Raw genomic sequence first — 19,807 nt, 5'->3', positions numbered from 1 at the left:
ATTCTCCTTGGCACTGCCCTGCTCCAGGTCTCATGATTTCTCCACATTGAGGCTCCTAACTGGTCTCCTTTACATTATACCCTCCAAAGTCATTCTACCCCTCAAGTTCTGACCATTTAATCTTTATAAATCAAAGTCATGGTCAAGTTCCTATCTCTCCCCCTATTAGAAGCTTTCTTGGGGCACCCGGGTGGCTCAATCAGTTGAACATTTGAGTCTTGATTTTGGCTCAGGTCATGATCTCATGGTTCATGAGTTTGAGCCCCACGTCAAGTTCTGCACTGATAGCACAGAGCCTTCTTGGGATTTTCTCTCTCTCCCCATCTGGCCCTCCCCCGCTTGTGTCCTCTCTCTCTCTCAAAATAAATAAATATATTTTTTAAAGCTTTCCTCAGCCTGCAGTTGCTTACAGGATAATGTCTTACAGGATAAAGATGAACTCCTCTGCTGAGTTTTCACTGTCTTCTATTAACTCCAATCTATCTGTCCGGGTTAACCCCTTGGTTAACTTCTCGAGTACAGTAGGTTTAAGTTACCTTGGAACATTCAACAGTCTCTGTACATGCTTTTACAGTTTCTCGGAATACTATATAAAGTTCTCAGAATAAGAGATAACTGGGTGTATAAAACAATGTGAATGTCTCCTTATAAGTTTACCTTTCCCACCAGATGGTTCTGTCCATGGGGGACTGATTAGTGATTTTTGAAAATTGGAGTTTAAGTTTACGGAGAATGATAAAAGTGAAGATTTGGGATCCAGTGTTCAGACACTGTGTTACCTCTCCAGTGATACGTAAGATCCTATAGGTGGGAAGAAAGAGAAAAAGTAAAGGAAAAGAAAAAAGCTATTTCTTGGAACCGATTCTAAATTATGCAACAGCCGGATTGAAAGCATAATGTCACGATATAATATTGTAAAATTTGTGTTTGGGCCCACTTGGCTTCTTAGGTGTAGGAGAATGAGCAAAGGCAGAGTGGAATGATAAACTAACATTGCTGAGATGCTCTGTATCCTGCAAGATTTTTGTGAAGAGTCTGGCTGGAAAAAACATACTACCAGCCACTTCCTTCCTCTTCGGAGAGACGGAGAGTGGCCTGTGTACCGTAGGAGGGAGTACATAGGGCTTGAGGTCAAACAAGCCAAAGAGAATATCTCACTACTTTTAGGTAGGCTTTTTGAATAGTCTGAGTTGCAATTTTTTCAGAAATACAGACAATAATATCTGTTCTGTAAGATGGCCATAAAATGTGCAGATGAGGAGTATAAAGGGTCTGATTGATAAATAGCAGCTAGGTTTCTTATTGTACCATACCAAGACTTAACCAGAGAGAGCCTACTGTGTGCAAATTATGTGCTTCTCTACTATATCCCTAATTGCTCAACACATACACAGGTGGTGGTGAGAAAATTTCTCTCTCATTCTGGAGCAGGAAGGAACTGGTTAAAGACTTTAAGCTCACAGACAACACTCAGTAGTTACCTGGCCTAGGGTAAGAAGTAGAAAAACTCCAATACTTCCCCACATTTCATGCCTTTGCATTATGTCCTTCTATTTGGAACATCCTTCCTCTGTGTCCTTGGGGCTAGAACTGACGAGCTGTCAGCACAGAGCTTGATGTGGGGCTGCAACTCATGAACTGTGAGATCATGACCTGAGCCAAAGTCAGATGCTCAACCAGCTGAGCCACCCAGGTGCCCCATTCTCCGGGTCTTTGAATATTAACTTCTTATTATCTTTGCATGTTCTTATTGCCACCTCTTTCAGGATTCACTGATCCTCAAGTCAGTTGTGAAAACTTCCTGTCTGTAATGATAGCTTCTCTTTTCATGGTTTTCTCCTTTCTTAGGACAATTATGTCCTTTCTAGCAGAATTTGAGTAACATGCATGCAAAGGAATCTCCCTGTTTATCGTCAATGAATGCTGCCTGGGGCAGTGTTTTGAGCATAGTTTCACTGAGTACACATTTATTGAATGAATGACATTGCCGCTAAGGTAAATTTCAATACTTTACATCTTTAGAATGATATTGTCTCTGTGGCTTTAAACCAGAATTCCTTTTTGTTTATATTCAATAAGGGTAATAAACTCTATGGGGCATCACTCAAATTGCAAAAAAAAAAAAAAAAAGTCTGGTCTCTTTGACCTTTAAATTATTATGAAGAAGCTGCTTTGGTATTCTGAGACTCGTTTCTTCTCAGCTCTCTGAAGAAATATGTGGGGATATGGTAGAAGAAGGCTGTCATACTCAAAAGCATCTTTGGGGAATTGTTTGTGCATTCAAATTTTAATTTCAAAGATCAGAATTTCCCAAGGGTGCATGCTGCTGTAGTATGATGCATGATGCAAGATTAATTAAAGACCATGCTCAGATTTTGTCTTTGTGGCTCTTACAGCCATTTGGATAATGCTTATAATGCAAAAAGAATTAACTTTGCCAGATATTGAAATGTCCTATCACTTCCTAATTATGTTGTGGAAAGATGATTTATTTGGTTTCATTTTTAAACAATTTTTTTTCTTCATTTTTTAAACACTTAAGCCATTTCTTAAGCTTTGGCCAAGGTAGGCTATCTCTCTCTCTCTCTCTTTCTCTCTCTCTCTCTCCATCCATCTGTCCATCAATTTCTTTATTATCTATTTAGGCTCTACCTCCCTTAATTCTAAAATAGGAATTCTAATTCTAAAATGGAAATACATTTTATGATGAGCTGGTGATTTAATGCCTGTCCTACCAGGATATAACACATTAAATTCCTTTTGCTTTTGCCTTGAGCATTTAGCCTAAATAAGTCATCGGGAGGATTTGTTTGTTCTGTTTCTTTTAGTTTCTGATCAAAAGCTTCCTTATGAAAGATCAGGTGCCAAAGGTGGAAATTAACTATGAGCTGTATTTTCCATGTCTACTTTCTCCAAAGTCAGTTTAAAAAATCAACTCTTCACAATGTATTTTAGCAGCAGCAGGTGTGAAAAAGACTTAGAAATTAGAAACTGTATTTGATGGTGAACTCCAGGTGAGTCAGCAGTGTGGTAAGTTACCCACACAGCTAATGTTGTTGTTGGCTAAATTCACTGATGTACAGCTTCTGGAAGGAAGGAAGGGTTGTCATGGTATATTCCACAGTGACTGGGTCACTATTGGTGTATTGTCTTCCTTTCTTGGCTACATACTTTAATTACGACATTGAAAAACTGGAACATATTCAGGAGAGGGTGACCTGGCTGGTCAGGGAATTTTTACTTTGTCAGATGGTCAAATGAGGAATGGCTGAAGCAACTAGGTGTCTGTTGTTGTTTCTCTCTGTCTCTGTCTCTCTCTTGTGAGCAGGAGAGAGAGCAAACGGAGAGAGAATCTTAAGCAGACTTCATACTCAGTGTGGAGCCGGACTCAGGGCTTGATCCCATGACCCTGGGATTCCATGACCCTATTGTCTGAGCTGAAATCAAGGGTCTGACACTCAACCAACTGATCACTCCCCCCACCCTCCCCAGGTACCCCATTAGTCTGTTTTTTTTTTTATTTAAAAAAATTTTTTTTTCAACGTTTATATATTTTTGGGACAGAGAGAGACAGAGCATGAACGGGGGAGGGGCAGAGAGAGAGGGAGACACAGAATCGGAAACTGGCTCCAGGCTCTGAGCCATCAGCCCAGAGCCTGACGCGGGGCTTGAACTCACGGACTGTGAGATTGTGACCTGGCTGAAGTCGGACGCTTAACCGACTGCGCCACCCAGGCGCCCCTCCATTAGTCTGTTTCTTAATGAAAAATAATTTTTTGAGAACTTTTATGTTGTAATTCCATTATATGATAGGAAAACTATCTTAATTGCAGGCTTTGGATTTTGCCTTTAACCATAGATCATTGACAGAACCCTCTTCTCTTAGATTCTTGCCTTGCAATCAAATAAAAACCACTAGGCCTTCCCCTAGTGAATCATGACTCCTGCCTTAGTCCAACACCATAGACAGCCCTCTTTTGATCCTTATCTAGCTCTGACCATTCCCACAGGCTAAGGAGCCCCCAGGAACATGGGGATATGCCTACCCACAGCATGTGCCCCTCCCCACTGAGCTACTTGTTACTAGGACCAGTGACATCAAGATCACCTGGGAGCTTGTTACAAGTACAGAATCCAGAACCTTAGAAACCACCCCACCAACTGAATCAGAATCTGTGTTTTAACAGAGTCCCCAAGTGATTCAAGCACACATTGAACTTTGTCAAGCATTGTTCGAGGCCATGCTCTGGGTACCTGAGACCCTAGAATTCCTGGCCTAAATGGCCCTGCATTTGCTTCCAGAGCCTGTCCTTCCCAGGGCATGCCCTGCTGCCAGTGGACATATACTTAAGCCTGAAGGGTGACCGAGAGTGACCATTTAGGAAGTCGGTCTGGGGTAGAACTTAGAGATATGGGCTGGTTGTTCTCACTCATGTATGCAAAGCTGCCACATTGAGGGACTAGATGCCAGGATTGAAAAATAAGAGCAGGGATCCCAGGTCTCTATCTGTATTGTTGCTCTGGGCCTGGGTGGAAAAGTAAAGCTCTGTGGTAGAAGTAAATCTTAAGTGAAAACAAAGTCATAAAACACGAAGCTCATATGTATGCAAAGTAATACAACTGCAACATGAAGATTAAGCGCACACACACACACACACACACACACACACACACCTAGCTTCTGTATCCCAAAGCAAGTATACGTGGTGGAATGTAGGTAAGTCAGTTCTATTTCATGAAATGTCTGGAATTATTAACTTTGTACATAGCTTATTATGTTATCCCATGTTCCTTCTTTGTCCCTCTTTCTCACCCCACCCCCAAGTGTATGATTTGGCAGTTTTTGGTGGATGCAAAAGGAACTAGCAAGAGTGCAAGAGAATTCAGAATTTTTTTGTCTTCTGATTGACTTTTCAGAGCTCTGCAAAAAGCGTGCTCGAAGCCTCTGATGAGAGGTGCCATGCACACTGCATCCAGCCCTATAATAGTTCTGCTGAGTAGGTATCTGTATCTTCATTGCAAAAGAGAAAACAGACTATGAGGGGCGATGTGCTTTTCCTGAGGCACCTAGTAAATGAAGGCCCTACATTCAAACCCAGGTGCATCCTCTAAAGTCCATGACTTGTTTATTTTATCAAAGTACTTCATAAATCATATGGGCATTTTTGTTGTCTGAATGTGACCTGTTATGGAGCATAATCACTTTGGGCAGGGATGGAGGGGGGCACCACTGAACACACAGTTCTTGCTGAACTGTTTGAATGGCTCATGTTGACCGTAACCAAGAAAGAAAGTGATGCTGATTGTGGACTATGTCTGTGTATGGAAGTTAGAGATTGATATATTTAAATTTTTTTGAATGTTTATTTTTGAGAGAGAGAGAGAGAGAGAGAGAGAGAGAGAGAGAGAGAGACGGCATGAATGGGGGAGGGGCAGAGAGAGAGAGGGAGACACAGAATCCAAAGGAGGCTCCAGGCTCTGAGCTGTCAGCACAAAGCCCGATGTGGGGCTCGAACTCACGAACCGCGAGAACATGACCTGACCTGAAGTCATATGCTTAACCGACTGAGCCACTCAGGCGCCCCTGGACATTTTTCGTTTATTGCCTACATAACCTACTATATGGAATACCACAAATAAACTTCCCCATGAAATGTTTCCTTAAGCATAAAGGGGAAAATAAATAAGTATATCACACATACTCTCTTGAAATTTGTTCCATTTCAAATTCTTCCAAAGTGGAGAAAGCAAAATGTTTGCCGCCTCGAGGAGCAGGATCAAGGGGAAGTGTTAGGGAGAAGATTCGAGTTTCTTTTGTCAGGCAGAGCTCTCTGTGCCTGTTGCCTTTCTGGGAAGCCAGCCCCAGCTATTTCCCAAAGGCCCCTGAGAGCTGGGCCACAAGTCTGTGGAAACTGGTCTCTCTAGTTGTCTGTGTATTTATTATAGACAATCTACTCTCGATCTCCCTTGAGAGAAAAATGTTTTTCTTAGAAGCCTTTTTTTTTAACTTAGCTACTCTGTGCCTGTTGAAACTTGGTTTTTTGGGGTGCTCAAAAGTAACTTCCTTTTAAGAGAGAAGACCAAAACTTACACAAACCTGAGGCTAAGGCGATTTGCCAAATATCCCAATTTATAATAGAGGGAGTTTCCTCAGAATTGCTTCCTTTATAATGTGGCATTTTCCTTGGTAGCTTTGCAAGAGTTGCCCTCCCTTCTCTATACATGGAAGCCTCTTGGCATGGAAGGGCCTCGGTATGGACCTGGCCTGCCAGCCTCTGCGACACAGTGCTTTCAGGGCACAATTGTAGACACCCTGCCACCAAAGGTACAGCCCCTTCTGTCCTGGGCATTTCTCTGAAATATGCCATTTTACATACACCTCCCTTAAACAAACAGAAAACAATTTAAGGGCTCAGTTTTAAGTGGTACAATTCAGAAATGTAGGTTAATGAAAGACAAAAGCAGCAGCCTGATCAATCTGGTCGGAGGGAATATTTTCTGTTTGATGTATACTTTTTACAGTACAGACCGTGGGTTTACTTATTTAAAAAAATGAACATTACTGTAAGATCTCATGGGAGGAACATATATGATGTAGGCATGGACCCCATTCTTGGACAGCTCACAGTTCATTTGATGATATGAGACAAATATACAGGATAATTTCATTTTGGGAAAATGACCACAAATGCTGTGAGCTCAGCTAGTTGAATTGTTTGGATGGATCATTGAGGACTTGTGGTTTTGAGTTTTGGAAATGAGTGCTGGAGCTGTAGTGCAAAAGCCTTGAATGACAGGCTGGGCAAGTGTTTCTGGATTTTAAAAGTAACAGGAAACCCTTTTAGTTTTCTGAACTCTTTGAATCAGCATGGTGGTGAAAGGTAGAAGGTAGATTATTTCAGGTGAGGAGAAACTACAAATAAAAATGTAAGCTCTATAATGATTGTCTTTACTCAGGCTCACAAGGGGAACACACAGCTGGTCGGTGTAAATGTTTGTTTTTGTCTCTGCCCTGTACACCGACAGGGTTCCATGGAATTATGGGGGGCTGTGGAACCAGAGAGATCTGAATGTGAACCCTAGTTCTGCCACTTACTACTTGATGGCTTTAGACCTCTCTGTGAAACAGAGATAATAAGCCAAACTTGTGAGTTAGTGTAAGGACTGAAATGTAGAGGTCTCAGCCTACTGCTGCTACTAATTATTCTGGGCTCTGGTTGTGATGGATGGCAACATCTTAAATATGTAGTTCTTCATTCCCATGTAAAAATAATACATGCTCATTCCAGAAAGTAAGAAGCTTAAAAGAAGGAAAATAATCCTGTGGTGGCAACAATGTTAATATTCTAGTGTGTTTCTTTCCATCCGTTTTCTGGAAAGGAACAGGCTTACTGTTGTCCTTCTTGAGACCGCTCCTGATTTGCTTCGCTGTTTACAAGAAGAAGAACACAAGCTAGACCAGAGAGGTCCTCACTGCCTTTCTCTTCCATCACTATACACACAGTCCTGCTTCACACCTTTACTCTGAGTACTTCTAGGAATAGGCAGACCCTACCAGCTATGTCACTGAATGTCCTCTATGTCAGTCCACGCTCTGACCTCCTAAACGTGTTCTGAATGAATGAAGCCTTCTTTGGTTCAACCTTCAGCTCTAAGGGGTTGTTCCTGCCTCTGAGTCCTCATTACAATTTTATCTAGAGCATTTTCTCTAGACTCTATTGAGAAATACTAGCAGGGATTTGCTGATGATGTTGCTACTCAGAGTGATTGTTATGTATTGTGAGAGTTATATTCTAAACAGTTTGAAGGAGAAATCAGAATTTAAGACTCCTTGTACAGAATATGACAGTGCTAGCCTAGCAGAGTATGAACTTAAGGATGGCAAAATTTTATGTCCTCTCCTTTGGTGGATAGGTGATGGTCATTATTGATTCTGTGATCTGATTTATTTCATTCTAACAGATAATAGAACTCCAAATGGACTTTCTCAAACATGAGCCATTTAGATGCCCATCTAAAAGTTATTCACCATCAACCTTATTGGATTAACTGTCCACTTAAATGTCATCTGTGACACCAGAGCTTTTGCTATAAATTTCCCTTACAGGAAAGGGCAGGGGAAAGAGCACTGTTTTGTTTAATTATTTGTCCATGACTCCCAAAGTAAGGCATCCTGGGTTCCCTGTCAATAGAAGTTTAGAAACAGCAAATTGGAAGACGAGCTGCTAGAGTCAGGAATGTTGATAGCAGAAAAAATGACACCCTGACAATGAGGGAAGAGACAGCCAGTATACGAACTAAAAAACTTGGCAGTTAAGGGTCTTTTAGAGCTTGGGTAAATAGCCTTACTCTTCATGTACAACAGTTGGCTTTCATATAGGATAGGAAAATATTAGGATTGAGTGTTAATCTAGGTAACTTTTTAGACTTCATTCCTAATTTTAGTAAAATTAGGGCATCAAGGACATAAAATATAAATTATTAGTAATATATCCCTTTTAGGTCTTAAAATTTGGTTTGTGATGACTTTTATTTTTTTAATGTTTATTTATTTTTGAGAGAGCGAGAGAGTGAGTGCACACGCATAAGCAGGGGAGGGGCAGAGAAAGAGAGGGAGACACAGAATCTGAAGAAGGCTCCAGGCTCTGAGCTATCTGCACAGAGCTGGACATGGGGCTCGATCTGATGAACTGTGAGATCATGACCTGAGCTGAAGTTGGATGCTTAACAGAGTGAGCCACCCAGGCACCCCTGGGATGACTTTTATTAAGCTATAAAGGAATTCATTATTTTTAATATAATTTGTTTGAAAAAATATGTAAGTTTTAGAATGATTTCTATCCAGAGGTGCCTGGGTGGCTCAGTTGGCTGTGTGTCCAGCTTCAGCTCGGGTCATGGTTTTGCAGTTCACAAGTTCGAGACCCGCATCTAGCTCTCTGCTGTCATCGTGGAGTAGCAGAGAGCCTGCTTGAGATCCTCTGTCCCCTTCTCTCTCTGCCCCTTCCCTGCTTGCACTGTCTCTCAAAAATAAATAAATGTTAAAAAATAGAATGATTTCTATCCAAATAATCCATTCATACCAGTTCTAGAAAATAAAATATCTTTGTATGTTATTTTACACACACACACACACACACACACACACACACACACACACACACACTGTGAGTCCCAGAATCTTAGGTTGTACCTTTGGTTTGGACCTTAGTCTTCTTCACCTCGGCCCTGAACATGGCCCACCTCTCGGACAAACACATTTATGTTCCCAAGCAAATTGGGGTTCCTGGGTGGCTCAGTTGGTTAAGCATCTGGCTTCGGCTCAGGTCATGATCTCACAGTTTGTGAGTTCGATCCCTGCGTTGGGCTTTGTGCTGACAGCTCAGAACCTGCAGGCTGCTTCAGATTCTGTATCTCCTTCTCTCTCTGCCCCTTCCCTGCTCACGCTCTGTCTCTCTATCTCAAAAATAAATAAACATTAAAAAAAAAGTTTTCCAACCAAATAAACATTTCTTTTAAGGACTTTCATCCTGGGAGATTCCGTAGCCTTTTTCTGTAGTCCTTTTTATAAGTATTCATCCTACTTTCTCTGGGTTCTGCTTTTGGTTTAATTCTAGGTCTTTTATACAGTAATTTAAAATCCTTTCTTCTTCTAGGAGAAGAAAGATGGGGTCTCAGCAGCCATTTGAGAGTTTCTCCATCACTCATTTATCCTTTGGCTTTTTGTCCAACTGGTATAATACAAATTATTTTGGTTTTTTTTTTTCAGCATAGATATTAATTTATTGGGGGAAGAAAAGGAGATTAAAGATGACCTAATTCAACTACCTGGTTTTGTATATGGTCCTCTGGATCCCAGAGCGAAGAAATGGTTCAAATTATCCAGCAAGTTAGTGGTAGATTTAGCCTTTGGACCCAGGCCTCCTACCTGTCATCCAAGGGTTTACTACTGTACCACATTGCCCCAGAATTTTCTCTTTAGGGACAATGCTGCTCTGTTTTATTTTATCACTTACTTCTTCCTCAAGTAATGAAACCCACAGAATTTCTTGGTTACTCATGCCAGTAAATGGTTAATCTCACTGAGCCCAAGGCCCTGGAAACTTCTGGGAGGGAGCCAGGTGAGCAAAGAGAGCAGATAAAGGCACCACCTGCCTATGGGTTAGAACAGCCTGGGGACACAGAGAGAATGTAAACACATTCTGCAAATCTTATTGTCTGACACTGTGCCAGCGTCTTTTGGGTTCTTGTCATGGAAAATATTTCGTCTGAGGTCATTCAATAAGCAGAAAGGAGCATTGAATACCCTCCAGGGTGCCAACTCAGCCCCCCCCCCTTTTGTCCAGATTAAATAAGCAAGGGACTAACATTTCATGGTTCTAGAAGGCCCGCCTTTCAACAATACAGGCTGTAAGGTAGAGAGAAAGGAGACATTAAGAAAATATATTGTGTTGTTCTGAACAGCTCTCTCCCCCTGGCGGCCTGCCCTCCTCCCCCGTGCGGCCTCCCTCTGTTTGCTCACCCATACTTACAAGCACACGCCCTGAGTTTAGAGCAAGAGTTAATGTCTGTGCTTCCTCATAAATCTCGGTTTGGTGCCTCGAGCTATGTTTTTAATTCTGTGGTGGAACTTTGAGATTTGAGATGAGTAGAAAGGAGGGGCAGCTGGTGGAGGTAATAATGGAAGCTGCCATTTCTCCTTCTGGAGACTTGCATCCTCATTCATGTCTCCTATCAGGTGGTGTAAAGCCTTAGCTCAGCATCTTTGAGGGCCAGGATGGGAGACAAGTGGGAAGTCATGAGAAAGAATACCTATGTTGTGCTATGGCTGTGTTGTGCTATGCAGAAGGTTGCACGGCTTCTCTCTGAAGGAAGTAGAATGTGTGGAATGAGCAAATTAACCAAAACTGGTGACTGGTTGGCATAATTATCTGGTTCAGCTGAAAATGACTTCAGGGAGAGGTGTATTTCCTGTCAAAAATAATGTATTGTCTTCCTAAACGTGTTATTGAAGAAAGTTTTTCCTCCATTCAGTTTGGAGCTCCTCTTTTTGGTGTTGCTCAAACATTTATTTTTCATGATTGATCCTTTGGTCCTTGGATGATAGTTTCTTCTGTATAAACCTCATTTCTTCAAGATGCCTTTGCTTTTTGTGGCGTAGAAGGCAAATCTGTTTGGCTGCTATGATGGTTTAAAGTAGTAATTGCTTAAGTTTCCACCCTGGCAACAACCATATTTGACTCAAATTCTGAGTCTGAGTCACTGAGTAGAACCCATAATTAACAAGACTAAGGGAAGAACTCTGATCTTTGAAAATTCTGGTCTTTGGTTTATATATCTATAAAATGAAGGAATTGGAATCACATCTCTTAAAGGGCCTTCCAACTCAAGACAGTCTAGGATCCTAAAAATCTCCAGCTGTTATAAACCCTCTTTTTCCACCAAGTTCTTAGGAGTCCTTATGGAGAATCTCCTTTACTTCTAGAACTTTCTAGGAGGTTTTTTGATTTAGCAGAAGTGAAGGGTACGTTGATCTTCTTGCTTCTATTACTGTGTGAATGGAGATCAGAACAAACTGGTTTCCTTGAGAGGAGAAAAATGGGAACAAAATAAATTGTAATAGGTAAACTTCTAATTCTATAATGAGGCTTGCGGTTTTCTATTTGTACCTGTTTGAGGTGTGCGAAAGAGATGATAGTCAGCCCATGGGCTTCCAGAATTCAGAGACTGAGTCTTATTCATTTCTCTACCTGTGACAACACACTACACAGAGAATATGTTGATTAAATACTGGAATTGAAGATAAACATCTTAGGACTGTTTCAGGGAATCACCTGTGAGGTGATTTAAAAGATTGTTCTTAACCTATTAGAAAACTTTTACAGAGCTATGCTGATTCAGTCTGAAGAAAAAAGAGCTGTAGGGGTGTTTTAAGCTAAATGAAAGTCTCTCTGATGGATTTAAATAGGAAATTATATACACTGAAACATGATAAAGCGGAAGCCAAACACAAAAGTTTTCTGAGACTCAGAATCAGGCGGGGAGGAGGGATCAATAGGTGAAGAAAACTGTAGAAGATTCCAACACCTTCTCTGTGCTAGGTATTTGCTTTTCTTGTTTTGTCTATGCAGGACTTATGGTATTTTTCCTCCCCTTTGTAATTCTGTTCTTCCAGTGGTTTGTTGACTTGGTGATCTGATTAAGCCTGGTCATATTCTTTATCTTATTTCCTGTTAGCTTCATTTATTTCTACCAAAGAAGTCGAAAAAACTGTTGTCATAGTTTAAAAAAATTAAAAATATAAAGTTTCTATCAGAACAAGTAAGCATTATAATGCACACTAGGAACTCAACATTTGATAGTTGCTACTATGCCTTACAGCATACAAGACACTTGCTCATCCATTATCCTCTTTTTCCTCGTGAAATGGGTATTACCCAAAGATCAGAAAGGTGCTGTGAAATGCCCAAAGCCAAGGTTTCCACTCAGTATGATTTGGAGAAGAAAGCTACCAAATTGTCCTTTGCTTAATAATTTGATGTTGGCATTATTTACCTAGGACTGTACCCCCACTTTGATTAACTTGACCATAGTGCTTAGTGAGAAAGATCAGTCTTCTTACCCTGATGACCTAACTTTTTTGTAAATTCCCTCTTCACTTCCAGGGCTACCTTATTTTCCTACAATCTCATAATTGATAATATCGAGCTTATATAAAAATCTACAGTTCCTTTTGAGACTGAGATTTCATTTCCGACCTTTAGCTAAGATCTTTAGATGGGCTTTTTGCCCACAGATGATGATGGTCTTCTTAGGGCAACTCTTTCAACTCTGTGTCGATTGGAAGTAAGACTGTGTTGTGGAATAGCAGGACCATAACTTGGAATGTACTTTGTAGTGAGAGTCCAGAATGGTGAAAAGACCCCTAAATGAAGTCTTGGGAGACCAAGGCTCTCACCAGCTCACCTCTGTGTGTAGCGATGCTTTGGGAAAACCCTATTCCTTCTGTGTGCCAGTTTTCTCATCTCCAGAAAGACAGCACTAGGCTTTAGGTTCCAGGAACCCTTCTAGCTCTCACATTCTATAGTTTATAAACATTAAAATGTTATTCCATCATATGGTGGCTGATTTGTGCTTTTACATGTTTGCAAAGGATCACAATAGGTGCTAAAGTTCCCTAGGAGTGATGGGACAATGCTTGGTATAGTCTTTGCAGCAGAAGGTGTGGTCAGGGGCTAATTTGATGCCTCTAAACTACAAAAGCCATAACCAGAGGCTTCTTTTATATACTGTATGTCCTTGACTGAATGCATGTTAGTAGTGTCATGACCACAGCCATCTATATCATTTACACAGTTACCGAGGTCCTGAGATGTCACATGGAGACATGTTAAAGAACATGTGGTGAAATGGATTCAGAAAATGAAATGAGCTTGTCCATAGTGACACAGCATTAAGTGTCAGAAGCAAGACTCTAATGCAAGACTATCTGACATCCTATTTTTTTGCATTTTTCACTTCACTGTTACCTCCCACAACATCTTGCATGGTGAGCATAAGTAACTCATGAAGCAGTCCTGGTCATAAAGGCACCTGTGTTCCGCACCATTGTCCTAATGACACTGGATGGAAGAGGAGATGGTAGGTTTTCATAAACCTATGGTACTAAGGTCTTTGCCGAGAATACCTTTTTACCTTTGGAGAGGCTTTTTAGTTGTAGATTTATCTTCTTAGGTATCACCATTGGAGCTCAGGAGAGAAAGTTGGCTGAACTTGTATATTCAGAAGTATGCTACATGTCTGAGAAATGTCATTGCCATGCTCAAATTGACTGGTTATTTAGAAATAGGGTCCCTCTTGAATTTCATGGTTAAACTTCATTTGAGGCTTCCCTAAGGTAAAATAATATAAAGTGTACTTCTTAGAGAAGCTATCTTGGCAGATTTTCATCGCCTTTGGATAAAAGCAAAATTGCACCCAGCACATAAATTGACATATGAAGCAGTAAATGATTCCATTGTGCAAGTTGTCTTAATGGACTAAAGCCAGAATGCTCCATTAACCAGCATGCATAGAATAGTAATTGAGTTTAGAGTTTATTACCAGGCCAGGAAAAGAGAGAGAGAAAGAAAGAGAGAGAGAGAGAGAGACAGAGAGAGAGAGAGAGAAAGAAAGAAGGAAAGAGAAAGAAAGAGAAAGAAAAAGGAAGGAAGGAAGAAAGGAAGAAAGAAAAAGAAAGGAAAGAAAGAAAGAGAAAAGGAGGGAGGGAGAGAGAAAGAAGAAAGGAAAGAAAGAAAGAAAGAAAGAAAGAAAGAAAGAAAGAAAGAAAGAAAAGAAAGAAAAAAAGAAAGAAAGAAGAAATGAAACAGAAGGAACATATTGGGGGGATGATAAATGTCAGAATAACAGCTGGGAAGGTGAGAGGTTAGAAAGAGAACTTTAGAGGTATATACAATATGTTTCTTTTCCACTTTTTCTTTGTGGGTAAAGGATTAAGTACAAAAAAGGTTGGGTGTCAGCTTTCAAACATAAAGATAAAAAATCTGAGAACAGAGCAGTAGAATGTGCCAGGTTCTTTTCGTACTTTCATTTTAGAAGAAGAATCTCAGAGATCAGCCAACCGGGAAGAGGGGTGGCATATGCATATGTGTGAGATTGTGTTTATACACATCTCTACTTGGATAAACACACAGAAGCCACAATAGCATTCCCAAAGGAATTCCTTAATACAGGAAGTAACAGCTTTATGCAGGCACCACAATTAAGCTCTGGGTTTTCATTCTAGATCCCAGGATTTAATTTCTAGAAGAAATGAGAGCTCTGTGATGTTCCATGGGGCTGTTTAGAATTACAGGCAACTTAGTTTTAAAGCTCATTGAATGCAAAGCACCTGAGCTTGGCTTAACCTCCAGGGATCTCTTTGCATTCAGAGATGTCTAAAACCACAAACCATAAATTCTGATGGGCACATGTAAAAGAAGAGACCACAGGAATTACAGTTTTGTTATTCAATGTGGCCACACTCTGCTGCCACGACTTCCCTCCCATCATTCCCAAGCTTCCTCTTGCTTTGCGCTTGGATTTACCAGATATCCAGGCCTGGGCTCTACCCGATAGTGTGGGAAAAGGCAGACACAATTTATTTACGAGCTATGGTATGTATGTTGCTGCAATTTAGCTGGATAGAATGTGTACAGATAATAGAGAACCATGAGATATGAAAGCTGTGGTCACAGGCATTTTTTTGAATTGGTCATTATCGCTCTTAAGGATCATCTATACACTACTATTCTTGAAGTCCCAGATCTTTTCTTGTGTTAACTGCTTTGTGGAAAATGAAGGTGCTGTCATTTCTCTTCTCCTTGAAACTGCCTGCCACCTTGACACATCCACTTCCTGACCCACCACCTTGACTCTTCCCTTTCCCTTTTTCTTCCAACCCTTACCATCAGAATATTGGCATGAGAGCACTATCCATGTTTCCATCCCTGGCCCCAGTCCTCAGCACCAGAGTCACATTTCCAAGTAGACATTTCCACATAGGATTCTCAATGACACCTTGAACTTATCATGTTTGAAACCAAATGTATCCTTTTATTCTTACCTCCCGAGTTTCTGGAACAATCAGTTAGTAGGCAAGTCACTCAGCATCACTATAAATCTGACTGAGACATCACGTGACTTTCCCATCCTTTTCTTTTTGTTTTAATCTAGTGCACATGGCTAATCTAAGGAAACTTGTTTCTTGTAGGAGACAAGGAGAAGGCCTTAGGATCTACTGGGGGAGTCTGGAACAGCAGTCCCTCTTATCTCGCTGGAACCCATGGTCCACTGAGGTGCCTTATGCGACCTTCACTGAGCACCCTATGAAGTACACCAGTGAGAAGTTCCTCGAAATTTGTAAGGTAGGCAGTTTGAGCCTCATTAGACTAGCTTTGATGGTGAAGCTATCTGCTTCTAAAATAAGTACTACTCAAAAAAAAGAAAAGTTAAGATATAGCCTGGGCTTATACAGATACAAATTTTAAAAGGTTTATAGGAATTTTTTAATAAACAGTGGAGCTGTTTTATATATAAAAATATATATAATATTTATGTTAATCATATTGTGATGTTTCCACCTTGCTAATTTCTTATAAAAATTATAGTGTAATATTATTTAAAAATGGCATTACTTGTGTCTGTTTTTTGCCATACGTATAAATTTCTCTATGGGTACTTATAATTTTCTGTATGTAATTAAATTCTAATTATTTCATTCAAAAGAAGGAGTGTGGGTGGGATAGCGTGAAATATGAAGTCAGATATGGCTCTTGGTTATGTTTATTACTTTTCTTTCTGGGGCCTTGGTAGTCTTATCTCTAAAATGGACATAATGAACACTGCCCTTCCTCCTAACTTCATTGGACCATTGTAAGGTTAAATCGAATATTGTGAATGTAAATCGTCCATAAGCAGTACAGCAATTAAGAGTATTTTTATGTCTTTCAATCTCATCTCCCCAAATAGATTTTATCAGTGGCAGGGAAAGTCCTTCTACTATGTTTTTTCATCTCCCCTAGGGAAACATAGGCAGTGCTAGGATACTAGGTAGGCAGGCAGTGCTAGGATACTAGGTAGGCAGGAAGTAAAATGGTTGGAGCTGTAAATGCAGAGAAAGATTAAACTTTATATTTTCAACACATATACACACAGGAGTGTGTGTGTAGGCCTAGAAATCCTTGCCTTCTCTGCCCTTGCTATGTTTGCCTTTATATGCTGTCATTTACTTCCAAATATCATAACTCTCTGTTTCTTGTAAATTCAAAAGATAACAATATATACCTAAAATCTTTCTGTGGTTGGATGGCGTGCATTGCAGTGGCTGCATGATTTTAAACACACTATTCATGCAAATATGTATATGTATAAAAATATTTTTAATTGGTAAGTCTCCTACTTTAAAAATGATTTGAGGCAAAACGTGATTAGAAGATAAATGGAGTCTTAATTTCACCTAATGTATACTTGAAGTTGGATTAAATCCCTTCTGCTATCAGAAAGGACAGTGGTCTTCTCAAGATTTATGTAAACATCCTCAGGGGCTTATGGTCTCAAGGTTTACTTACCTCTGGCTCCAGGCTATTGCAGGCACTAAATTAGTTCATTGTATGGATCTTGTGATAGCTCAGTTTTATAATGCTGCAGCCCAGGGTCCAACTTCAGCCCCTAGCCTGGCTCTACCACCCAAAAGCAACAAAAGAGAACAAAATGAAAACCAATGACAATAATACAACACTTACACAAAGGCATTGATGTGAGAGTAGACTCCATGAGGCTTTTGGGGAGATGGAGTGAGAATTTTTTAAATCATGATAATGGGCCCAAATTTCACATGGACTATCAGCTCTCTCTGTTTGTAAAAGACCTTATTAATAATAATGCATTATTAATGCATTGCTTTATAATCCTCTCTCTGCTCCTCTGGATCCTGTCGTGCTCCTCCCCAAATATTTTGTCTCCCTCCCCTCCTCCTCCTCTTCCTCCTCTTCCTCTTCTCCCTCCTCCTCCTCCTTCACAGTTCAGAGTATTTTATCTGTTTGTGTTTTTTTTTTTCTTTCAGACACCTGGTAATAGAACTCAAAATGCTTGACAATGCATTTTTTCTAAAGCCATTTCCCTCCTCTAAAGGAAGTCTTGTTTTTGCCATTAAAATAACATATATTTTTGCATTAATAGTAATTGCATCATATTGTAAGGTAAAATAAGTACCAAGTGACTTGGTTATTACACCCATCACTTCCTGAGCCAAGTCCCCTCTTCCTTATACTTGATGCATTAAGTACTTATTCCCTGAGTGTCCTTGGCTAGAAGATATTCAGGGTAAGGGATTAAAGAACAAATTCTATTAGCTACAGAGAAATGGCACTGCATTACTCTTAATTCTTGATGGTACTTTGTTTTATTCTGATACATATAAATACAACCAAATTTATTTATTTATTTATTTATTTATTTATTTTTATTATTATTATTATTCTTTTTACATTTATTTATTTTTGAGAGACAGAGAGAGACAGTGTGAGCGGGGGGGGGGGGGGGGTAGAGAGAAAAGGAGACACAGAATCCGAAGCAGGGTCCAGGCTCTGAGCTGTCAGCACAGAGCCCAACATGGGGCTCAAAACCATAAACTGTGAGATCATGACCTGGGCAGAAATTGGATGCTTAACCGACTGAGCTACCCAGGTGCCCCAATACAATCAAATAATTTTAAAAGGAAGATAAGAAATAAAATGTTGAAAGGAGGATAGAATCATTATTCCCCCAAAACCATGACTGTGGTTAATAGAACATAGAATTAATTAATGTAGAAAGGTAAAAGGAAAACTCAGTGTTTATACTGCTCTTGTTGGATGGGCGTAAGAATATCGTGCGTGCATGTGTGTGTGTGTGTGTCACAACAAGTGTGGATGTGAGCATAATGAATGCTTGTTCAGTTGGTTAGTGATTTTAAGTCAATAAAACTGTTTTGTGGATCTGTTAAGTATATTTCCTTCATGGCTTTTCTCCTTAAACTATTTTTCCAAAGCTTCCCCCCCCCCCCCCCCCCGGCAACAGTCTGGCCAAACTATTTGGCCAAATAGTTTGCCAAACTATTTCTTATTAAAGGCCACCCCAAGTCCCAACTCTTTCTGAAAACAAGTGATCTCCATCTGTGATGTGATATGATGAGTACTCTGATCCAGTTCTTTGAGTCTTAATTTCTCTTTTGTTGTTCGGTTTTATGTCACAATATTATTTGTGTTTATGATATTTTCCAAAATTGGCTTTGATTATACTCAGTTATATTAATGTAAAAGAATAAATAAGAAGAAAGACAATTCTGTGGATACAGAATTCCTTTTATATGGGTATTTTGGCATAACATAAGATTTTAAAAGGAAGATATAAAACTAGTTTTTCCATTTCCCTTATAAATGAAATGGGAAAAAAGTAGAAAATATGGGGAAAATGCATAACTAAATCAAATACCTGAAGCAATTTAATTCAATTTAGCAAATCTATTATGGTATAGAAAAATAAATCCTGTAGAGCTGTGTTACACATAGTCAAAATTTCCAAATTATTTACAATCTGATGCCATAACTTATTTTAAAAAATACACTTAAAAATCCAAATTTATTCTTACTCAGAGTCTTTTCTTATAAAGCACCTGGAATCTCTTTATTCAACAAATATCTTCTGACACCTACAAAGTAGAGGTTTATTGTTCAGGATACAAACATAAATGAGATAAAGTTTATGTCTTTGTGGAAGGCACTGTTGAATAGAGGAATAGATAAAAATGCAAAGATTTTAAAATGAGCACTAAATGGACTAAATCAGAAGTTAAATCCAATGAAGAGATGTGGAGGCACATGAAGGTACAAGGAGTGTTCTTAGACACAGAGTAATTTATTGTAGCTGGAGTTTAATCTTACATATTCCCCTTCATGATCATAATGACTCAAATAATAGGTATAAGGGCTTAAGGGCAGTAGGAATGGAGAGAAGATAAAGATATGTTGAGATACTCAAGATACAGGATTAATGGGAGCAGGTAATTTACAGGATATAGTAGGTGGAGGAGAAAAAGATGTTGAAGATGGTGTGGTTTCTGGCTTGGGAAGATGGTGACTCCATTAATTTGAATGGGGAAAACTGAAAGAAGAATAAGTTTGGACATGTTGGTTTGACATGTCCATGGAACATGAGATTGGGTTAGTTGTCAGGCAGTTAGAAATTTAGGTCTGAAGCTCAGGAGAGAAAGCTGAGCTGCTGATAGAGGTTT

General features: G+C 39.8%; 1 protein-coding gene across 2 annotated transcripts in view; it reads left to right on the top strand.

The window, feature by feature from the left end:
* Positions 1–19,807, top strand: part of TPRG1 (tumor protein p63 regulated 1) — a 141,832-nt gene that overhangs the window by 111,652 nt on the left and 10,373 nt on the right. For both annotated transcript variants that reach the window (XM_043594609.1, XM_043594608.1), the window contains exon 5: positions 15,749–15,902. In XM_043594609.1, coding sequence (XP_043450544.1) covers positions 15,749–15,902 — 154 coding nt within the window. The remainder of the gene's footprint in view (positions 1–15,748; positions 15,903–19,807) is intronic.

This window comes from Prionailurus bengalensis, chromosome C2 (assembly GCF_016509475.1).
Source record: "Prionailurus bengalensis isolate Pbe53 chromosome C2, Fcat_Pben_1.1_paternal_pri, whole genome shotgun sequence".
Lineage (NCBI taxonomy): Eukaryota > Metazoa > Chordata > Mammalia > Carnivora > Felidae > Prionailurus > Prionailurus bengalensis.
This window is presented reverse-complemented; position numbering and strand designations above follow the sequence as displayed.